The sequence below is a fragment of the Phaeoacremonium minimum genome (genome assembly GCF_000392275.1).
Source record: "Phaeoacremonium minimum UCRPA7 unplaced genomic scaffold PA7_03_scaffold_504, whole genome shotgun sequence".
Taxonomy (NCBI): Eukaryota; Fungi; Ascomycota; class Sordariomycetes; order Togniniales; family Togniniaceae; genus Phaeoacremonium; species Phaeoacremonium minimum.
In genome coordinates this window covers 295,368-317,446 of record NW_006921406.1, presented here as the reverse complement: position 1 = coordinate 317,446, position 22,079 = coordinate 295,368, and the positions used below count along the sequence as shown (strand labels likewise).

At 51.9% G+C, this 22,079-nt stretch overlaps 5 protein-coding genes across 5 annotated transcripts; 3 read left to right on the top strand and 2 right to left on the bottom strand.

Annotated features, from left to right (window-relative positions):
- Positions 1-1,148: 1,148 nt before the first annotated feature.
- UCRPA7_7249 (putative mannosyl-oligosaccharide -alpha-mannosidase protein) lies at positions 1,149-3,383 on the top strand (the record flags this gene model as incomplete). The annotated part of the gene is made up of 2 exons (XM_007919782.1): positions 1,149-3,128; positions 3,201-3,383. The coding sequence occupies 2 exons, from the start codon at positions 1,149-1,151 to the stop codon at positions 3,381-3,383; spliced, it is 2,163 nt and encodes a 720-aa protein (XP_007917973.1).
- A 3,063-nt stretch (positions 3,384-6,446) lies between these two features.
- On the top strand, positions 6,447-8,488 carry UCRPA7_7248 (putative general amino-acid permease gap1 protein; the record flags this gene model as incomplete). Its single annotated transcript, XM_007919781.1, has 4 exons — positions 6,447-6,780; positions 6,900-7,107; positions 7,164-7,373; positions 7,429-8,488. 4 exons carry the CDS (start codon positions 6,447-6,449, stop codon positions 8,486-8,488), a joined length of 1,812 nt encoding a protein of 603 aa, XP_007917972.1.
- Positions 8,489-9,364: 876 nt separating this feature from the next.
- Positions 9,365-11,195, bottom strand: UCRPA7_7247 (hypothetical protein; the record flags this gene model as incomplete). The annotated part of the gene is made up of 2 exons (XM_007919780.1): positions 9,365-10,819; positions 10,887-11,195. The coding sequence occupies 2 exons, from the start codon at positions 11,193-11,195 to the stop codon at positions 9,365-9,367; spliced, it is 1,764 nt and encodes a 587-aa protein (XP_007917971.1).
- Positions 11,196-14,864: 3,669 nt separating this feature from the next.
- On the top strand, positions 14,865-17,050 carry UCRPA7_7246 (putative ring finger protein; the record flags this gene model as incomplete). Its single annotated transcript, XM_007919779.1, has 6 exons — positions 14,865-14,918; positions 14,966-15,362; positions 15,438-15,981; positions 16,035-16,105; positions 16,247-16,351; positions 16,587-17,050. 6 exons carry the CDS (start codon positions 14,865-14,867, stop codon positions 17,048-17,050), a joined length of 1,635 nt encoding a protein of 544 aa, XP_007917970.1.
- A 274-nt stretch (positions 17,051-17,324) lies between these two features.
- Positions 17,325-17,861, bottom strand: UCRPA7_7245 (putative cupin domain-containing protein; the record flags this gene model as incomplete). The annotated part of the gene is made up of 1 exon (XM_007919778.1): positions 17,325-17,861. One exon carries the CDS (start codon positions 17,859-17,861, stop codon positions 17,325-17,327), a length of 537 nt encoding a protein of 178 aa, XP_007917969.1.
- Between the last annotated feature and the right edge of the window lie 4,218 nt (positions 17,862-22,079).

The following is a 22,079-nucleotide window of genomic DNA, read 5'->3' as shown; positions in this document are numbered from 1 at the left end:
CGGCGGAAAACTGTATCGATGTTGAAAGCTGGCTCGTCTACTGGCAAGCCGTGTAGGCTGAACCAGAGACACGGGGCTTGATACGTTGGGTGAAGGTGAATCTCATATATTACGTAGCCAAAGTCCGGTTGCTTCTGCTCCTTGCGGAGAACAGACTAGTCAGGTGTTAGAATGTTTAGACTGCCCTTGCTCCTTGAAGATCCGAACCTGGTCTGACTCCTCGGCCTCCATCATGTCCTGATCCTCTGATGTTATGGGCATGTCGCTTAATCGGTCATTTGCACCAAAGGAGAAGTTGTCAAGAAATGTTGATAAGTCTCCATGATCAAGCTCGCCTTCTAGAGGTCGAACAATTTGTACGTATGTATTGTATTCGGCACCAAAAGAAAACAAAGTATCAAGTGCCGTGCACACATTGAGCCTCCATTTTCTTCTAAGCGGACCTAACGTAGCCTGACGGTATCGTCTGTCGAGATTGTGACAGACTTCGGTGAACTCTTCATTATTAAGATGCGGGTATTGCTGGAAATCGGAGCCGTGGCTCTTCACATGATCCATCTTGTCTCTTCGAGATTTGCCGGCTCACGGGTTATCTTCAGCTATCGAACCGTTCATATTCCTTCGGCTGTGAGAAAGAATGTTGTATTTCCTGTCTGGGAAATAAATGACATGCCAGTCCGCTCTGCAGAATTATTCCTACTGTAAGAAGCCGTTGTCGTTGCTTGATGTCGAGTTTTGGGTATGAGTGGGCTTGCATTTCCATATTCAATGTATTTTTAGGTCGCTACTGCTATAACATACTGATTACGATGTAGGGTGGGCGGGTCGCGGCAGGCAAGCAACCTTAAACTTGTCCTTTCCAATCGCCAAGCCGCGCCGCGCGTGTGTACCGGCTACCACCTTACTGTAGCAGTGCTCTGTGGACTTCGAAGTGACCTGGGAGAGTGCACGAGACTAATTACCTGACAGCAACCCGCTTTGCTCACTTGCATTTCTCCCGGAAGAATAGAATCCGAGAAGGCATACGTTGCAACTCTTCTGCTTGTGCTTTTAACCCATCGAGTCCGCATCCGCCACAGCGCCCTTTGTCCTCCTCGTCCTCGCACTCCCGAGCTGCCACTACCAAACAGCATGGTCCCTCGCGGGCCATGAACGTTCGCGACCCTTTCAACCTCCACCGAACCCCCGGCCCAGCGCTGGCCATCCTCCGAGCGACCCGGACCACCGCCGCGCAGGTGGCCACGCAGGTTGCGACTCAGGTCGCCGAGAAGAGCAAGCAGGTGGTCGAGCAGGCGTCCCAGGCTGTCGAGGAAATGGCCTTCTCTGTGCCCAAAAATGTGCCTTCGTTCACGAATCCGCAGCGACTAGCCGAAGACCAACTCTGGGCGTCGTCCAACGTCAACCGCCGGGGCGGCGGGCACGGCCAGTCCTCGAACGGGGGCATCCTTGGGGAGGGCCTCGACAGAGTCGGGGGCTTCCTCAACCCCAACCGCAACTCGCTACCGATGTACAAGGACAAGCCGTACGGGTACCCGGCGAGTCAGCGGGCGAGGCCCGTCTACAGGAGGAAGAGAGTGCTGCTCATCTTCTTTGCGGTGCTGATGAGTCTGCTGTACTGGTCCGGCTTCTTCGGCAGAGATCAAGAGGCAATCTCTACACATCTAAAGGGCCTAGGTTGGCTGAAGTCAGAAGGCAAGGGAAGGAGCAAGGCAGACTGGTCGAAGCGGAGGGAACGTGTGGTCGAGGCGTTCGAGTTGAGCTGGGATGCTTACGAACGATATGCCTGGGGCTACGACGAATTCCATCCCATCTCGAAGAAGGGAGACCAGATGGCATCCAAGGGTCTGGGATGGATCATTATCGATGCCCTGGATACAATGATGCTCATGAACCTCACATCTCGACTAACACATGCGAGGGAGTGGCTGGCTAAGGACTTGACCTATGATCAAGATCAAGATGTCAACACATTCGAGACAACTATCCGTATGATGGGCGGCCTGCTTAGTGCGCACTACCTATCCAACGAGTATCCCCATCTCGCACCTATTAAGGATGATGACCCGGGCGCACCTGGCGAGGATCTATACCTTGAGAAGGCTAAAGACCTTGCGGATAGATTGATAACAGCTTTCGATACGCCCTCAGGGGTTCCATATGCCAGTGTCAACCTTGGGAAGTTTGAAGGCCTGCCGTCACATGCTGACGGCGGTGCCTCATCCACCGCAGAGACCACAACTCTGCAACTCGAGTTCAAGTACCTTGCCAAATTGACCGGCGAAAAGATGTTCTGGGATAAGGCTGAGAAGGTCATGGAGGTGGTCGACGGCAATGGTGTAAAAGATGGTCTGGTTCCTATTTATATCTACGCTACAAACGGCCATTTCAGGGGCGAGAACATCCGCCTGGGCAGCCGTGGAGACTCTTACTACGAATACCTGATCAAGCAATATCTGCAGACAAACAAGCAGGAATCGGTCTATCTGGAGATGTGGGACGAGGCACTGGCGGGTGTACGCAAGCACCTTGTCACTTACACTGAGCCTTCGCATTTTACAATTATTGGCGAACGTCCGGACGGCTTAGAAAAGGCGCTGTCGCCTAAGATGGACCATCTTGTATGCTTCATGCCTGGAACGATTGCCCTTGCGGCAACCGAGGGCCTTACTGAACAAGAAGCGAGAAAGCTCCCCACCTGGAGCAAGAAGAAGGACAAGGACATGAAGCTTGCCCGGGAGCTGATGCAGACCTGCTGGGGCATGTACAAGTACATGGCAACTGGACTTGCTGCAGAGATCACATATTTCCACATCAGCGACCCCCCGCTGAAGGAGTCGGCGCCACACGAGGCGCCAGCAGACTTTGACCCAAGTCCGGACGCACAATGGCGCAAGGACTTCAGCGTCAAGGCGTTTGACTCGCACAACCTCCAACGCCCAGAGACGGTGGAGAGCTTGTTCTACATGTGGCGGATAACGGGGGATGTCAAGTATCGCGAATGGGGCTGGGAGATGTTCAAGTCGTTCATGAACTACACGGCGGTCGAGGAGGGAGGCGGCTTCACGAGTCTGTCGAATGCCAATGTGATTCCACCGGTGACAAAGGACAACATGGAAAGCTTTTGGCTGGTAGGTGTCCCTGTGTTCTGCCGATCTTTCATATAACCCTCGTTCAATATTGCTGACACTTTCTCTCCATAGGCGGAAACCCTGAAGTACTTCTACCTGCTCTTCTCGCCCAACGACCTCCTCCCGCTGGACAAGGTGGTCATCAACACCGAGGCGCACCCCTTCCCGCGGTTCGACATGGGCCAGCTGTTCTCGACGGGCTGGAAGCGGAAGCAGAGGGATCTGAATGGCAACATCGTAGAGCTGGGCCAGTAGAAAATACCATCATCATACATGCGTTGTGCTGTCCACTTTGCAATCTGGTATTCTTGGAACAGGGAGCATTTCATGCAAAAGATCAAAAAGGCATCTGTGGATGGGGCGTCATCGCAAAAAGGAAACGATCTAGTGGTGTTGTAATCTGCATTGTTGTACATATATAGTTTCAGGGGGGCATTTATACAGCGGCGTTTATACTTTGGTGTCCATGTTGCGTTGCCTACCTAGGTGGTTGTCAGGAGTGTGCCGTGTTCCGAGCATTGTGACATGCAAAGGGCAGCTAGCGCGGCACACAGACGAGGAGCACATGTCACTGAGCTCGCTTGGGGCCACCAGACGTGTCCTAAATAGTGACCGAGGCCATCAGATAGCTGGGATACTTGACAGCGTCCTCGGCCGCTCTTGGTTCGCGTTGGGTCTCAGCCGTCGCCGGACAGCTTGCACAAGGTGAGTTGGCAAACGCTGCTGTTTCATGAGATCAACGATTCAAACCATCATAGTCGTCTGCGTTCAATTTGAATTTATTAGCCGCTTGATTAGTGACCCACGCTTCCTCAGAAGTGTCAAAGCGCGACTATTGAGAAAACGTGGACAGCCAGGGACTAACGATGCTACCTAGCCTAGCCTAGGGGTTTCGAACAGAAACGTGAGAAAAGCCGCGGAAGGCTGGCGTTGAATCTGATAGCGACGGCCTACTATGGATTAGGTACAGGGCACTACGAAGCGCCACCATGCGGGCACCCTGACACTCTGTGGGAAGATAAGGTCGTCGTCTAGGGGTCCTTCTGATTGGATTCTGATTCTGGCCGGGTACGACGCTCGCTCTCGCCAGGGATCAGTTGCGTTGCTTGCAGGACGCAACTCACAGGCCAGCCCGGCCCTGATGAGAGTGGGAGTTGCAGTGGAGAGGACTCCCACACGCCTGGTCGGTCCCGAGACGGGATCGTGAGGTACCCAGAGTACTATGCAGTAGGTACAGTAGGCATCTGTCTGTCTGTGCTATTACTGCGTATTGCGTGAGGCAGGCTGGCTGGCTGGCTGGGGCCAACAATAGATCTATCATTGATTTGGAAGGTGGATTGGCGTGTCTGCCTTTTCCTCCCCACGCCGTCGCCGCCAACTGTCTGACGAGCAGGCCGTGTCTGTCATTTGTTTTGAATCTGAATTGACCTCCTGAGCTGCTGTGCTCCATCTAGGAAGGTGATAGAGACCCCAGGGTAAAGATGAGCAACGCTGCGCAAGATTGAGACGTACCGGTATTTCTAGATCAAGGCTATTTGTGGGCGCAGGCCTGTCTTACGAGGATCACTATCGATGCGCTTTGCTGTCTGCATCTGTCGGGCTGGGCTACCCTGTAGACTATTGTAGACTACACTACCTATCCATGGATACCGTGGTACCCAGTCCGATCTCTTGAGGACCAGGTGAGCCAGCCAAGCGACAAGCGGTCGGAGACAATACAGTAATGCAGCGTCTACCTTATGCATGCCTCTTTGCGAAGTCGATGTGATACATAAGTAAGTCAGGTCTCGGAAGCGCGCCAAATCGAAAGACATGTCCCGCATCATCACCCTGCAGTAGATAGTATTGAGACGCCATGAATCGCCGGCGCATCGTCGCAATCGTATGACGAAACACCTATTGTAGGGCTAGGTAGATTATCTGGCACCGATCACCCAGCAGCCAGGTCTCAGCCAGGTGTACTTCTGTATAGTACTTTGTGCTGGGAGGGGGTGATCAAGGGGATCGATCAGAGACATGCTGCGGACCCTCTTGTCTCGAGAGATACGGTACTATACTATACAGTACATGCTGGGCTAAGTAACGGCACGCGAGCGCATGGCACCCAATCCGCGAACCAGGAATCGTCCCCCCTCTGTCTCCGCTATCTTAGTCACTGTGAAGTCCGCGCTCTGCATTGCAGCAACGTAACTCCCCGGTGCAATATATATACCATTCGGGTCTCTGTGGACGATGATGTCGACCCGTGGTGTTTGTGTCCCAGAGCCTTGCGATGCCTGCTGGCGAGAGCCAACATTTTGGCTGTACCGATTGAAATAGTGACCAAGAAAGCCTACAGCAGCAGGAGATAATAACTACACAGAAGCGAGCAGCGAGAGTGAAGAGCCACTAGGCTGGAGATGGTGAAGCGAGCGTGTGTCCCTTGTCGAAAATCCTGCGCCGGTGCCCACTGCAGGAAGTCGCCGGCCGCCCAGCGAAGTCCAGCCCCATGCCACCGCCCACCACCCACCACCATTATTAGCCCGGAGAGGACCAACTGGACCAAGACCCAGGGCCAAGGGCCACCACACCACACCACACCACGCTACAAGTCCCAAGTGCAATGATAAGCCTCCAGCCCCTTTGCCTGTGCCGCCAGTCCCCATGAGGTGGCAGCACCAGCAAGCAAGCACCTATTATCTTGCGAAGGACGTACGTCTATCTGTTCGTTCGTCCGTCTCACCGATCCTCCTCCTCCTCCTCCTCCTAACCATCATCAATACTTCCGACGTTTGCTTCTCCTGATCCTCGCTTCCGCCTTTACGACGACTACGATCTGGACATTGCGAGGTGGACATTGACTTGTCACGACTGCACGGACGGACTATCTACAGCCGAGGTTCTAGACGACCGCCAATTCGCTCATACATACAACGCCGCCTGCTTTTATAATGACACGAGCGACGAGAGTGCCTGTACACGAACGGTGAAACTCGGATTCCTTACGTTGGCCTGCCGTGACTACCATCGGACTCGTCCGGGCGGAAGGCCGACATTGTACTTTGCTGATCGCACCGTTGGCATCCGCACGAGGCGCCGCGACTCACAACGCTGTTCGAGTAGGGCGATTGGAAGGAAACAATTACAGTTATAGGAGCAGAAGCCCTCGTTACCCAACTATTGGAGGCACTGAATCGCATCTGGGTCTCGTTCGACTCGAGCCATAGAGCGGCCCTAAGACAACTAGCCCAAGTGTCGAGGACCCGCCATTCCTCGGTGGGGGGGCCGTTTGTCTTGCGTCTGGTTTGGTTTTTTGGCGGGCCCGTTTTCTGAGATAAGATGGCGGACCGGGACATCGAGCTGAACATTCTGAACTTGAAGGAGGACTCGCTGGCCCACGGCAGCAGCTACAGCATGAGGGAGCCCGTCTACGACATCCCCCGCCGCCCGGGCGCCGTGCAGCGATGGCTTGACACCTTTCGACGGGACCCGACCCAGCGGATCACGCCTAAGGGCATCATCGGCGACGACGGCATCCCGATGCACATGCGCGACCCTCACGGCGGCCACTACTACGACATCCGCGCCGCCAACATCCGGACCGCCAACTCGGGCCTGCTGAGGGAGCTCAAGGGCAGGCACTTGCAGATGATTGCTATCGGTGGCTCTATAGGTATGTCGATACTCTGACTGGCATGGATGGTCCTTTGCATTATATCGCTCTGGCCCTGACCTCGACTCGAGTGCAACGCTCCCATGATTGCCATTGATCTTTCTAACATATGCATACAGGTACGGGTCTGTTCGTTGCGTCCGGCAAGGCTCTCAATACCGGCGGCCCTGCGTCGGTTCTAATCGCATATCTTTTCATCGGTGTCATGTTGTACTGTACGGTGCAAGCCCTCGGTGAGCTTGCAGTCGTTTTCCCCGTCGCCGGTTCCTTCTCAGCCTACTCAACACGATTCTTGGACCCGGCTTGGGGGTTTGCTATGGGTTGGAAGTAAGTCTTGAGGTACAATGAGTTACATTCGTTAATGTCGCTAATCATCGATCTAGCTATGCTCTACAATGGCTCGTCGTACTGCCGCTGGAGATCATTGCTGCCGCGATAACGATAGAATACTGGAACGACTCGCTGGACAAAGCAATCTTTGTGACCATCTTTCTTGCAACCATCATCACCATCAACTTATTCGGCGTCAAAGGCTACGGTGAAGCCGAGTTCGTCTTCGCCATCATCAAAGTCACAGCCGTGATTGGATTTATGTGAGACAACTCAAGATTCTTGTTGTTGGTGCAGACGATACTAACTTTTTGCTAGCCTGCTCGGTGTAGTTATCAACATTGGAGGCAAGCCTGGAGGCGGCTATATTGGCGGGAGTTACTGGCATGACCCGGGTGCTTTCCACAACGGATTCAAGGGGTTATGCAGCGTGTTCGTTACGGCTGCTTTCGCCTTCGCCGGCACAGAACTTGTCGGTCTAGCGGCCGCTGAAACCCAGAACCCTCGCAAGTCACTGCCGACCGCCATCAAGCAGGTGTTCTGGCGTATCAGTCTCTTCTACGTCGTGGCGCTAACGCTGGTCGGAGTCCTCGTGCGTTATGATGATACTCGACTGCTAGGGACCTCCTCTTCGGATTCCAAGGCCAGCCCCTTTGTTGTTGCCATCCAGGATGCTGGCATCGACGTCCTCCCCGGCGTCATGAACGCCGTCATTCTCGTGGCGGTGATGAGCGTGGGCAACTCCGCGGTCTTCGGCTCGAGCCGTACGCTCGCCGCCCTGGCCGACCAGGGCCAGGCACCCAAGATCTTCGGCTACATCGACCGCCGGGGCCGTCCGCTGGTGGCGATAGTGCTCGCCTCCCTGATCGGCTTCCTCGCCTACCTCTCGGACACGGAGGAGCAGTCGGACGTGATGGACTGGCTGATGGCCATCTCGGGGCTCTCGTCCATCTTCACGTGGGGCAGCATCTGCCTGGCGCACATCCGCTTCCGCAAGGCGTGGCGGCGCAAGGGCCGCAGCCTGCACGAGCTGGCCTTCCGGGCGCAGGCGGGCGTGGCCGGCAGCTGGGTGGGGCTGACGCTCAACGGCATCGTGCTGGTCGCGCAGTTCTGGGTCGGCGCGTGGCCGCTCGGCTACGCGGACCAGTCCGCGGCCGCCAACGTGCAGAACTTCTTCCTGCAGTACATGGCGGTCCCCATCGTCCTGCTCTTCTGGCTCGCCTACAAGCTCTACTACCGCACCAGCATCGTCCGCGTCGACGACATGGACATCGACACCGGCCGCAGGGACTTCAACCTGCCCATCCTCATGGCCCAGGAGATGGAGGAGAAGCGCGCCTGGCCCCGGTGGAAGAAGCTCTATCGCTTCTTCTGCTGATCGGGGCGGGACATCGCAGTCCTGCCGCTTGGGAGTGAGGGGGGGGGGGCATATGAGCGATCAAGTCGTGTAAGAACAAGAGGGACATAATAGGCAACCGCGGTTCCTTTCATCAAAGGGTTCCTTGCGTATGGGCTTGGGAAGCATGGCGTTCACGGTGCGTCAAGCAGAGACGGGAAGTCTTGGAGGGAACTGGGACGTATTGGTAGACTTTTTTGGGATCGTTGACGATGGAGTGGTGGATTATGGCTACTATCCATGGTCTTTGATATCTGCGAGCGCTCGAATGATGGGCCTCGACGCAATCATAGACACATGTTTCTCTGGGCTTGACTCTTGCACCAGATGTGTATATATAGACTTATCTCGTTATGATGCCCATGATAATTGCAAGAAAGATGTTAACAAGGTCGACTAGCACACAGCCCTTCCGTGATATGGGGTGTTCGTAATGGCAAAGACACGGAGGTCGTCTGAGAACATTCTATTGAAAACGTTCGTTCATCCTAAAGCTCGAGTAATGTATGTGTACAAATCCATACAATCTTCAGTAGTTCAGTCTCCCTAGTCCAACAGTTTTCTGTTCATCCTAACAACTGGGTATCCATCGGCCCATAATATCACTGTTGCTTTGGTCTCACCCAAGTTGGATGTTAGATACAGATATTGTGCAAAGGAAAAGAAACAGGAGGAAATAAGCAAACAGAAGGAAATGCAGTGTCTCTGTGATCTGTAGGGGTGATTCGGGGGTGGTCCTCGTGATCGTTGCGGGCGTTGTAGACGTATAATCATCATCGGTAGCATCAAAAGACATTATCGGGCGTTATTCCTGCGCGATTTCCTGTCCAATTCCTTCCAGCTGTTCTGCCGACTCGATTAAAAGTCCCAGAAGTTGCCGCCTGTCGCTTGGACGCCTTGCTTCTTGCCCGGTACTGCTGGAGTATTCTGCTCCTCGTCGCTCTCGTCGCCAATTGACCACCCGCGACCTCCCTTCTTGTTGCCCATACCATCACCGGCAATGACGATGCCATTCTTCTCCTCATCGCCGTCATCACCGATAGACCAGCCACGGCCACCCTTCTTGTTACCCATGCCATCACCAGCGATGACGATACGATGATTGGGACCATTCTCCTTCTGGTCCTTTGACGCGCCATGTCGGGTTGGATTGCTGTTCTCCTTCTGCGAGGCAGGCGACACGTCATAGGCTGACCAGTTGGACTCCATCATCTTGACTGCCTTCGCCCGATCGTCACTGATCTGACTCTGATGCTTCGGAGGAGAAGCATGCGGTGACTCGTCATTCATATCGAAGTGAGGATCAAAGATCTTAGAGCGGTCTTTCAAATTGGTGATATTGGTCAAGGTACGCGGATCAGGAGTAGCAGGTGGTTCAGAGCCGTCATCACTGACCATGTGGTTCTTGTACAAGCCGAGGCCCTCGTTATGCGTAGCTCCTCGTGGACGACCGGCCGGGCGCGGCTTGCCGGAAGGAAGACCATCATCCTGAAGCTCAAAGTGGGTTTCCGCATCACGGCGTGGCTTGCCTACAGCAGGCTTCTTCACAGTGTCCTCTTGTTCTTCTGCCTCCTCAGTATTCCAATGACGAATCTCTTGGTGACGAACACGGCTGGCTTGGGGCTTTTGAGGAATAACGAAGTCCTGGAAATCCCAGTGGGAACCATGTTTTCCCTTAGGCATCTCGTGGAAAGCAACACCAGCCTTTGGTGCGTCAGCTGGCTCAGAGCCATCGGCGAAGTCGAAGTGCTGGTACTTCTTCGGGTGAGGTCTGTAGAAGCGATCCGGGGACTTGGCGTCAGGGGTGTTAGACTCAGACGGAGCTCTGTCCTCGCTCTCTTCGAACAGGCGAGGCGGCTGGAACTTCTTCGATGCACCAATCTTCGGGGCAATGGCCTTGCTAGGGGATTGCGACCGTTCACGGCCACCACTTGGGGAGCCAACTTCCTCAGGCTCATCGCCGAGAATATCGGTGAAGGAGCGCTGGTGTGGGCGGCTGCCAGCGTACGGTGAGACCACAGATGTCGGCGGCTCAACCTGGTCGCGAGGCGCAAAGAGGTTGAGGGTGGTATGAGGGTCGCGCATAGCATTGGTGGAGTTTCCGCGAGACCGGTTGATGATGTCTGAAGGCGTTTCCTCCACAGGCTTCCCAGAAGATCTGATGATCAGTTTGATCTGTTCCTGGCTGTCACGGATGGGCCAATTGCGGCCAGTCTTTCCGATGACATCTAGTTGCTTTAAGAGAGCACCCTGATCCCAGCTTTGACGAATCTGCGCAATCTTGCCATCGTTGTCAAAAGATACGATATGGGTCTGGGAAGAGTCCAGCATTAGCATGCGCACGCTTCCAGAAACTGAACATGAGAAGGCCTTAACTCACGACCGCAATGTAAACAACTCGATCAGCGAGGAAGTTGTCGTCCAAGCCGGGAAGGTAAGCTCCGCCACTCGAGATGAACTCGATAGAGGTCTCGGTCTGGATGGCGACAGCATTCTGGCCCTCAACAACATCCAAAATGTCCTCCTTCTTCTTCTTGAGGTGGTTGCGCTGCGCGCTCAGGTGCTTGATGATCTCCGTAGGACCAGCATAGCTTGTTGTGGTCGTGACGTAGTGCAGCGACGCGTTCGCAGCCAACAAGGACGAGTTCGGCGAAGCCAGGAACTGCTTATACGCAGCTTGAAGAGCCATCTCGTGATATAGTTCGGTCAGCGGTGGATGCGGTTGTCGAAAGTGAAGCTTGGATCGCGTCGAGCGTAGGCTGTGTCGCAGAGCTGGACCGCAATAGCTTTCTGTTGATGCGAAACGGCTGGTGACGTCGCGTAGTGCGAAAGCAGAAGTGCAAGAAATGGGAAAGCTGAAAGGGAAGGGATCTGATCGTAGAGGAGGGAAAGAACGAAGGGAAAGAATAATATGTGTGTATTATTGGTGGCCAGGGAAGGGAAGGAAAGGATGGGATGAGATGGGAGCTACCGGTACTGCGTATGGAAGGGACACTCCTGTCTCTCCAGGTCAGGGTAAGACTGATAGTCTAGCTCCTTGGTCCCTGCCGTTTGGAGGGTGTATTGTTTACCTGACGTCTCAAGCAAACCATTACTGTAACTAGGTGTATAATGGGCAAGCGCACCCACTCCGGGGGACTTCATTCCCTCCCTACCCCTTGTTCCTTGCTCACGGGCACAGTGCGGCCACTCACAACGGAAAGCCTCGACATGCCGCCGAGGAGACAACCATCTTTCATAATAAGTAGTATAAGGCTAAGGCAGATGTCTGCCCACCGACCGACATTGCCGTCTCTCTGCTTATGAAGGGAGTCTGATACGGTGGACAGGCAACAGAGAGAGAGAGAGAGAGAGAGCATTAAGGGGTAAATGTAAGCCTGAAGACGTGTAACTCTTTTCGCTTTTATCCACATTCTTCCGACTCCAGAGATCGATTATTGTTCTCATCCTCGTCATCTCTCTATGAGTCCGCCAAAGCCAGTTGCCGGCTCGTTTGAAAGAATCAACCGATCCATAACGTTAGACAAACGGTTGCTCAACCACGGTTCTAGGAAAACACGAGCACTCATCTCCATCATTATCCACCAAGTCTAGAAGATAATGCAGGGTAGGTAGCGACATTCTTCATTTTCAATTTTATTAGACTATGAATCTTCCTTATGCAAGTCAGGGGACTCCTACCCTATCATGGCAAAATGGGCTGCATGGTTTGACTCCCAGAAAAGGGGGTGCCTTGGAAGTGCCCCTCGGCCCCTCTCAGACCCCTCCATCCTATTGCGGTATGTTTGCTCTGGGGCAACGCGTAAAAGGGTTTAGTTGCGCGTTTCAGGTTGTACAGGGATGCGCGTTCTTTGAAACGGGCTTTCCCTTCCCAGGAATAGACACATGGCTGATTGTTAGTGTCAATAAATCTCCTAACATTTTAGAGTGTGCACTGGCTTCTGCCCAGATAACAAGAAACATCAAAGTAAGTAGTAAATGTGTTTTCTGTGCAAAGGCCCTTTGCGATGCTTTCGACAGTAACAAGGAATGCTCATGTTGACAAAAGTTCAGCCGCACTTCCTCAAGTAATGTGTTCTAAATGTATATTTGCTTCCTTGAGCTCTGACGGTCGTTCAGTCCACATGCCTACTGTTCGGCTCTTTTGAGGTTCTTTGCGCGAATGATGGCAAGAAGCAACCCGACAGTTCAACCCTTTCTCTGCCATGCTGACGATCTTATTGACCAGGCTGTTGGAATGACGTTTATTGTCCGATGATCGCTTTGGGTTCCAGGACCTCATCCTCGCCCTCGTTTTATGCGTGGATAGCGGAGGTAATCTGACTCCTGCGCTGGATCACCTCCAATGATATCGTTGGCCAAATATCCGGCAAGTCTCAGCGTATTCCCAGTGGACGTTTCAGGTAAGAGCACAGCCTACCGCTTCACCTGCTTCAGGGTCCTATGGTGCTCGCCTGTCATAATTTTAATTGCTCTTCTTTCCCCAAAATCCTGAAGGCTTAGTCGGTTCTTCAGGCGCCTCATGGATCACTTGAGCGGCGGATCGCCTCGCTCATTCATGCGATGATGCTATTGATGCGAAAAGGGATCGAAGACCAGGGGTTTGGCTCTCCTCGGTTTTCGAGCAGCTGAGCCGCATCATTTATATTTCAATCGTCAAGCCACTCGATAAGGCTCGAAGCCAATGGTCAAGTCTCGGCCTACTGTGTATCGAGGCAACAGCTTTTCCTCACTTTATTTCCATTGTCTGTCCTCATGTCTATGGCATGTTGAATATCGTCTTTCAACACTTCTTTCCCGAGTCAGGCAAACTCGTTTTCAGATTATGTTCTACTATTAATTTTGTTCAATCATGCAATTAAAGCCAGCACAAGTTCCTGCCATTCCCAGAAAGCCGCAAGTGCATTCAAAGAAGTGCCACCACACTTACAACGGAGCCCGCCATCTTCCAATTTCGATTTGGGTTCGTTCACCGACAGTTCGGGGCACTTTCCAGGAGGATTGCACTTTAGTCTACGAAGTAGTCCTGTTCTACAAGCATAACCGAGCATGCACCCTCTATCGAAGCTGGGACGATTTCCGGCGACTGAGAAATGGCCTTCCGCTGTGGAAAAACGCAACAAGCTTCAACTCTATCCTTGACGTCCGCGGACTGCATCTCTTTCTGCAAGAAGTCCTAGCCAAACGGTCTCATGAGATTGCCACAGAATACTTTCTTCGGCGGAGGATCGATGATTGCGGAAGCGAGTGAAGCAACTCGCATTTGGTCGTCGGCCCATACGCCGAGACCTCTACACCTTCTCAGTCATCAGCGGATATTTAGCAACTATTCTCTGTCTCTCGCCACTTCTTGAGAGCGATAGCCTGGCCTGGTGCAGAAAAAACTAGCAAATTAACAACCCTTGAGATTTGGGTTTCCTTGTTTTTGGCAAAGACAAGTTGGGCCTCCTTAATGTATATTTACGACGTTACGACAATGATCATATGGTATCATTATAGGTTAGGAGTCAGGGTCAAGTCGGTTCTTGTGGGATATGGGTAATGAGTTTAATTACTAATAATCAAATTCATCCACGTCAACCAATTGTCTGTGAAAGGTGCTCGGGTCACAATGGTTTGGACAGGCAAACAACAAGTGTTGTACACATGTTCGTGACAAAAGTGTTGCTACCTGATCCCGTCAAAGCTTCTTGCATGGCATTACTCTTCTGGGCTTCCTTGCACTACATTGGGGTCATCTGATCTTTCTCGAAGCCGAGTGATTTCAGTGCCTTGATTACGTGGGCCGTTTATGCAGTTTGGCAGCCTAACACATCGGGCGTAGCTATATCCTGCAGTCTAGCAATCGGGTTCTCACCTTAAGTGCTGGCTCCTTCAGGCGCTCAGCTGCCAGTGGGTGAAAGGTCTTGCCTCACAATTCATTGGCCGCGATAATCTGCAAGTGATACGCCACGCTCGCAGTGAAGCTGCATGCTCATGCAGCCTATTTGCCCCTCAGCCCCCCAGACCCCGCCGCTATCTGGTAACCCCGAGCACTTTCACTCACTTTGAGTGTTGCTCACCATATCTTTCCCCGGAGCCTCAACTTCCCACAGCCTTGCCGCAGGTCTCGGTTTTTTCCGCTTTGCCCAGTCTCCCCCTCAGCCCAATCGCCCTCTTTTCTTCTCCTTGGGCGCTTGCTATTTCAGCCGTGTATTTCTCAAGAATGTCACACAAGAGTGATGACAGTTTTTCAGGAGGGGCAATACTGACAAGATGGTAAACAAAGAAGCGAGGAAGCCGTCAAGCAGGGACCAGGGTGTCCGATCGCCGCCCAGGGTGACGGCCCACTCCCGGCGTCCGCATCGGTCTCGGAGCGATGAGCCGCACGAGTCTCGGCGTCATCACCGGTCTCATCACGACAAATATGAGAGTCAAGAGAGAAATGAGCAGCCTCGAAGGGCATTAGTTACCTGTCAGGATCTCGATACGCACAGAGAGACCTTCACGTGCTCCGTTAAGCTCGGAGTTTTCGTTGCGAAGCTCGACCAGATCCTGCGAGGTCGTACCAAATATCCCATCCCAGACCAATCCACGGTTACCTTCTACCGCGATGGTGTTCGATTGAATCCGTTCAGCGAGTTTGACGAAGGCTCCTCGAACGTCTGGTATCGAGTAACATCCGGCTCGAGGGAGGATACTTCCATCAAGGTCACTCAGTGGGATGAGTTCCAAGGCTGGGTCTTAAAAAATGACCTCAAAGACGAGCTTGCTAGGGATATCGAGGCCGGAAAGACAGTGGGCGATTTGCGAGCCAAGATTGCGACGAGACTTGGCATCGATGACCCCAATCGGATAGTCCTCAATGCCATGAGAGGTATGAGGAATGGCCTCATACACGGAAATGCCTGGGAAGCACGACAACTTCGGAAATGGCTATGTCTAGAGATAGCCGTTCACGTCTGCCCAGAGCAGAAATACTTCGTCTTCAGGGGCTTCAACCGGGACTACATCTGCCATCCAGAGCAGCCAAGAGATCACCATACTGAGGTAGCATACATCAAAAATATCATTGCGAACATATTGAGGAACGTTCATTCGACTCGGAACAGCAAGATATCACTGAGAGCGAATGAGATCAATGTGATATATGGGAACAGAATAAAGAAGAGCACCTCAAGGATTCCATGGGGAGGTACCATCAAGTTCACCATACCAGAAGACGTCGCTTCACAATTCGAAGCCGACGAGACGTGGCTCTTACCCGTGACCGAGATGTGCACAGTATGCGGTGACGATAAGAAAGTTACCGAAATGCCACAGCAGATCACAGCGGGTTGCGAGCATAAGGTTACGATATGCAAGGGCTGCCTGCAACAGTGGATACAGTCAAGCATGGACACTTCAGAATGGGATAGGCTCAAATGCCCTGAGTGCCCCCAATACCTCCAATTTGACAACGTGAAGAAATACGCCTCGAAGGAGGTGTTCAGCAGGTCAGTCTATCTCTGAATGGAATAGCTTTGTAACTGTGACTAATAATTCTCAGATATGATAAACTCGCCACACGAGCAGCCGTCAAAGACATTCAAAACTTCAGGTGGTGCCTTGCAACAGGCTGTGAGTCCGGACAAATTCATAACGACGTTTGCCCGAAGTTCAAATGCCATGTCTGCCGGCACCGCCACTGCATCACCCATAACGTGCCATGGCATAGCGGTGAGACTTGCGAGCAATATGATCGGCGCAACAGACAAAAAGCGAGAGACGAGAAGGCGTCCGAGAAGGTGATCAAGGAAACCTCAAAGAAATGCCCCAAGTGCAACAAGGACGTGCACAAGTATACGGGCTGCAACCACATCACTTGTGAGTCTCCCTTTAACCTTAATAACATCTTACCATTGCATTGTAGAAGCTGATATATTGCCCTCATCTTTAGGTGTCTGCCGTCATGAATGGTGCTACCTCTGTTTTGCTCCTTTTCAACGCAATGCCCACGGCTTCCTATTCTGTCGGCACAAACCTGGCTGTACGGAACGAGATCCGTTTTTGGAGTTTGTCGAGGGCCCTCAAGGCGGCATGCATCGCTTCGGGGTTCCAGGCGCACCACCACCATTATTTGCTCGCCGTAATGCCCGACAATTCGATGTTCCTCCTCCTCCGCCGCCGCCACCCCCGGATATTCGTGCTCATGTAGCCGAGCCAGAAATCGAAGACCCGGTAGACAACGACAATGATAACATCGGTAACATCGGTAACAACGACCACCGAGCTCGAGGCCCAGCACCGCCGGTTGCACCGCCACCACCCCGCTTCGCTGGTACGCCTCACCGCGTGCAAGAAGAGATGGAGTTTCAACGACGTCGACGAGACATGGCGGCGATTAGAGACGCCGCCCTGTTCGGTGCCACGGCTGCTGCTCAATTCGCTCATGCTAGGAGAGCTGCTGGCCCTAACAACATGAATCGACCGCAACGCGCCTTCACAGCAGAGGAGAATCTAGACTTGGCCCCTGGCCAAATTGGAGAAGCGCTGCTGGCAATAGTAGAACGGCTTCGTGTCTAATTCTCGCTAAGCACGTCCCTCACATCTGCGCAAGTTACTCTATCTCTTCACTCAAGCCTAGCTTCAGCTTTCTCATCTGTATGTTTTACTATTTTCCCCTTCACAAACTCTGCTTTACGGAACATCTTGTGGTGGACGTGGCTACGTCGGAATCTCCACACTCACGAAAACTTCGCTGTTTCCCTAGCATTTGCGTTTGCATTTTCAGCTACTCTGATTGTGTTACTGCTTAAAATCTCGACTTTTGTGTTGGCAAAGAGACATGTTGATTGCTCTATTCCCACGAACCGAACAATGGCCCGATTGGCTTTCCATCTGGCCCAATGGGTGGCTTCGCTGGCAACAATACAGCCAAGAACCTCGCCGGCTCCGTCTCGCTTGGGTTGTGCCACTCATGCACCGTAGCCCTCTGGACAAAGACGTCGCCTTGGTTGAGCACTTGGGACACCCCGTCATCCAGCACGAGCTCTATCTGGCCCTGTATCACCACCCCGAAATCAACGGTCTCTGTCCGGTGGGGAAACTTCGAGAGATTCGGGGGGCAGTCAATGATGCGCAATAATACGCCGTTCGGATCGTGGAAACTGGCCATCTCGGGATAGTTGGGCTTGTAGGCCTCGATGTCGGCGTCGTCGGCCAGCTCGACCGGGAACGTCGATGTTGTATAGAGATTGTAGAGCTTCGCGTTCAGGAGGTCGCTGCCCTCTGCCTCAACGGGCATCGCTTTGCTGAAGACGGCTTTTCCGGTTTTGGGGTCATTGGTGGTAATGTACCGCTTGGGAGGGGGCAGGTTGATTTCGTTATCAGCCATGGTGGATAATGTGTTATGATGTGCCCTCAAGGGTTTATGACTGTATGGATAATGAACTTAATGGCTGGAACAGGGAACTGTTCTTGCATCTGGGGGCCTGAACAGGAGGGACGGAATGAACACTTCGCCATGGAATGGAGTTTTCGTCTTTAATTTATACTCATCGTTTGTATATTAGCTACATAATCTCAATACGATCGATGACTTACGAGCTTACACACGACGGCTTAGCGAGCCGTCTTACTACTCTTCGGTCTCTACTCAGTAGGGGTTTTGGCATCAATGCGAGCATCAGCTTGAATCCTTCTGCCAAGGACCGATACTTCGTGTATCGGAACTAAATACGGTAAGGCTCCGAATAAGCTGTCCTTCCCGGTAGGTCGCCGATGAAAAATGGGGACCGGCACTGCACATCCGCAAGTCAATGAGACGACCGCCCCAATCAGAAGCTTCCTCACATCCAAATCAAATCTGTGGACCAGAGCTAGCCGCCTTACTGCTTTGCTTCAAATGCTGTGTTGTACTCCTGTGCGAGATATGAATTTCAAAGTAGTTGTTAGCATCAGTGTGAAAGCGCAGATTTCGACTTGTATTCTAAAGCACGAGTCAAACCAACATGTGCACAAACTTCATAGACTTCCCACAATCAAGGGTGTGTCGATGGCCCAATCGGTCAAGTAGGTCACTTCAAAGTTGTGGCGGCACACAGCAGGCGACGAATCATACGCTGAATTCGAAGCCTGCGTCTACCCAACGAGATTCGGCCTCCCATGGCCGCAGCCTGGGCACAATTCTACCAACACTTGTCAAATTGCGCACAGAAAACTTTGGTCGCTCCGGATCTTGAGTAAAACACTTCTTTTGTTGCTCCTAAGAGCCAGCGTGCAAGCGAAATCACCGATACTACCTTCCTCCGAGCGCATCTACCCCACGTGGCAGTCACTTTAACTGGGCGGGCCATACGCAGCCTCGTCAGAATGGATCCGATCTCAGCAATTGGGCTGGCGTCTGCCATCCTGACACTTGTCGACTTCGCGCAAAAGGTCGTGACTGGAGCTGATGAGCTGTACCAGAAGGCTTCGACCGAAGAGAATGCACACATCGAGACTATTGCCAATGACCTTGACGACGCCGCCACTGACTTGGCCACACTACCTGGCAATACAAAGCATGAGAAGGCGTTGAATCGACTTGCTGAGAAATGTAGAGATGTAGCGCAAGAGTTGCAACAACTCCTTAAGAGACTTACCGTATCCGGCAAGCGTACACCATGGAAAATCATGAAGGTCGCAATACGGAATGTCCGAAAGGAGAGCGACGTTTTGATGTTGCTGGCTCGACTTGATAAATATCGTGGAGAAGTTCTACTAAGATTGAACTTGATGTTGAAGTATGTCAGCTTAGAGAAACAAGGTTTACAATTTGGTATGTCTACTAATGTGCAAGACAGTGACCAACAATGCTCCATCAAAGTCCAACTTGATAGAATCGAGGCGGAAGGATTGAGTTTTTCCAACGAGAGTGCGAACCAACTAAAGACATTGAGGGAAGACATCCTCAGAAGCGTAACACAGCTTGTTGAGAGAACGGGGGATAAGGAAGTAGATGTTGACCTTGATAAACCCCCTGTTGAAAGAGCCATGGACGTTCAGGAGTCCCTCAGTGCATTATCCACAATGATGGTCAATGTTCCGAAGGAAAACGCCATATTGCAGAGCATCTTTTTCTCGACAATGAAGCTCAGAGAGACAAGTATGGATAGTGCTGAGGCTGGAACTTTTGAATGGATGTTTGAGGAGGAACAGGAATTGGCTGGCAGCTCCGAGAGCAGCAGCAGCAGCAGCCTCGATGACACATCTTTAGATACTTGGAGCTCACATTCCAAAGACAATCGCGAAGATTTCGACGAAAGCGAGGGGAATATCATGGACCGCCGCCCCGATAATGTTGATAGTCGCTTACAGTCCCCGGAACCGGCTGAAAACACTGCTAAAACAACCTTGAAACGAACATACAGCCAAGTACAAAACCATAAGATACGAGAGGAAGAATTAAGGAAGAGAGCCGTAGCTCGTAATTATTTTAGAACGTGGCTCAGGAGCGGTGACGGAATTTTCCACATTTCAGGCAAAGCTGGTTCCGGAAAGTCGACCTTGATGAAATATCTTTGTTCTCAGGCACAAACACGTGAGGACCTCCGTGCCTGGGCTGGTGAGACAAAAACACTAGTTCTTGCTCGGTTTTTTTTTCTGGAAGTCTTCGAACGACAATATGCAAATGACTCTGCCAGGGCTTCACCGGTCAATCCTATATGAGACACTGAAGTACTGTCCGGATCTCATCCCTCAAGTGTTTCCCAGGCAATGGAACATGCTAGGAAATGGTGTGCCTCACGTTCGGGAAGACTTGGTCACCGATATAGATGCTCAAAGCGCCTTCGAGGCTCTGGTCAGCAATGGCTCGTTTCCCAAGCATCGGTTCTGCTTCTTCGTGGATGGTCTTGACGAGTATGACGGTAGTCTACCACAACAGCTGAAGCTTGCAAGAGACATGCAGCGTTGGACAAGCGGAGTCGATGTGAAGATCTGTGCGAGCTCGCGGCCCTATATCGAATTTGATAAGCTGGCGGCATCATCTGATCAGATAATTCACCTCCACGATCTGACGAGACATGATATCTACCTCTCCAGTTGCAAAATGATTGAAGATAACCTTGGAGAGGATGTTCTCATGCACCATACACATATGGTGGCAAAAGTGGTTGACAAATCCCAAGGGGTGTTTCTGTGGGCACGCCTAGTTATGATTTCATTGTTGGAGGGAATGATACGCCATGACAAAGAAGAGTTACTGGAACATAAACTTAACGTTATGCCGTCGGACATCGGCGATTTGTACGCGAGAATACTGGAATCTCTTAGCCCGGACGACAGAAAACGGGCTGAACTGTTTTTGCTGATGACAGCTCATCGCCCATACTGGCCACCATTGAGCAGTGTTATGTACGCGTTTGTTGGCGAGCTGAATGACCCTAAATTTCCACCGTGCGACGGAAAGCGACCACCAACCTGGCGATCTTATGAAGAAACCGCGCAAGATGTTCGATTACAGCTGAAAAGCCTAACGAAGGGGTTGCTTGAGACTACGTCAATGCTGTCTCAGTTTAGCTATAAACCCCTTGAGGCCATAGAGCGAGTCCAGTTTTTCCATCGAACCCTGCGTGATTTTGTCCTTGAGCGATTTCGATTGGAATATAAAACTGATAGACTTTCATGGGTCACAAAAATAGAGACTTACTATCGTCTTTTCCTTGCCGAATTAATATTATCAGATTTACCCTCCCAGATAGACGCCGTGAGAGACCATTATGGTGCCATGCAGATCGGTTTTGAAGAGGAGCTTCCCACAGCTCTCCTAGAAGGCTTTCATCGCAGTCTGAGGTCCATGCCTTTGGGCATCATGCCGAAGCAACCGGGTCCATCTCTATGTTCGACATTGAGAGATGTCATGGACGACCCTGAAGGTTTGAGATTCTTCAGCTTAGCTGCACACTATGGACTGACGGACTATGTTCTCGAACAAACAACAAATATGCCAGAGCTGCTGAGGGGCAGCAGAACACATCATATACTGCTATCTGCAGCGATGGGAAACAAGAGGCATTTGGTTCGTAAGCTCTTGGAAAAAGGAGCATGTCCTATGGATAGAATCGAGTGCTTTGAAACAAGAGACAATTTGTCTCGGTCCGAATGGGGAAGTTCTAGAAGCGTGCCTCTACTACTACTCGTCATCATGGACATGGCGACCTGGATATATGAACATCAGATTGGGAATCTTTATGATCGATGGGACATCTTGGAGATGCTGCTGAAGGATCAACCCATTGATGGAGTCAACTTATCACTTCTTTTCAATAAGGTGACTGAGAAAGCCGCAACACATTATATGACTCTCAATCGATTTATTGAAGACATTCTCCCACCGAATGCGGACAGATTACAAGCGTTGCTGAAGCGGAACAAAAAGAAGTCATTTGTCGTAAATACAAGGCGCTTTCTATCGGAACCCGCATTATTGTTCAAGCAAGGGCAATCTTACCGAGACAAGCACGCAAGCCGACGCACGTGTATACAATTGGCACATATCGACGCTGATGAAAGCTGGAGCTTGTGGGGGGTAACCCTTGGCGATTTGGAGGTAAAATTGGATTTCTCTTTA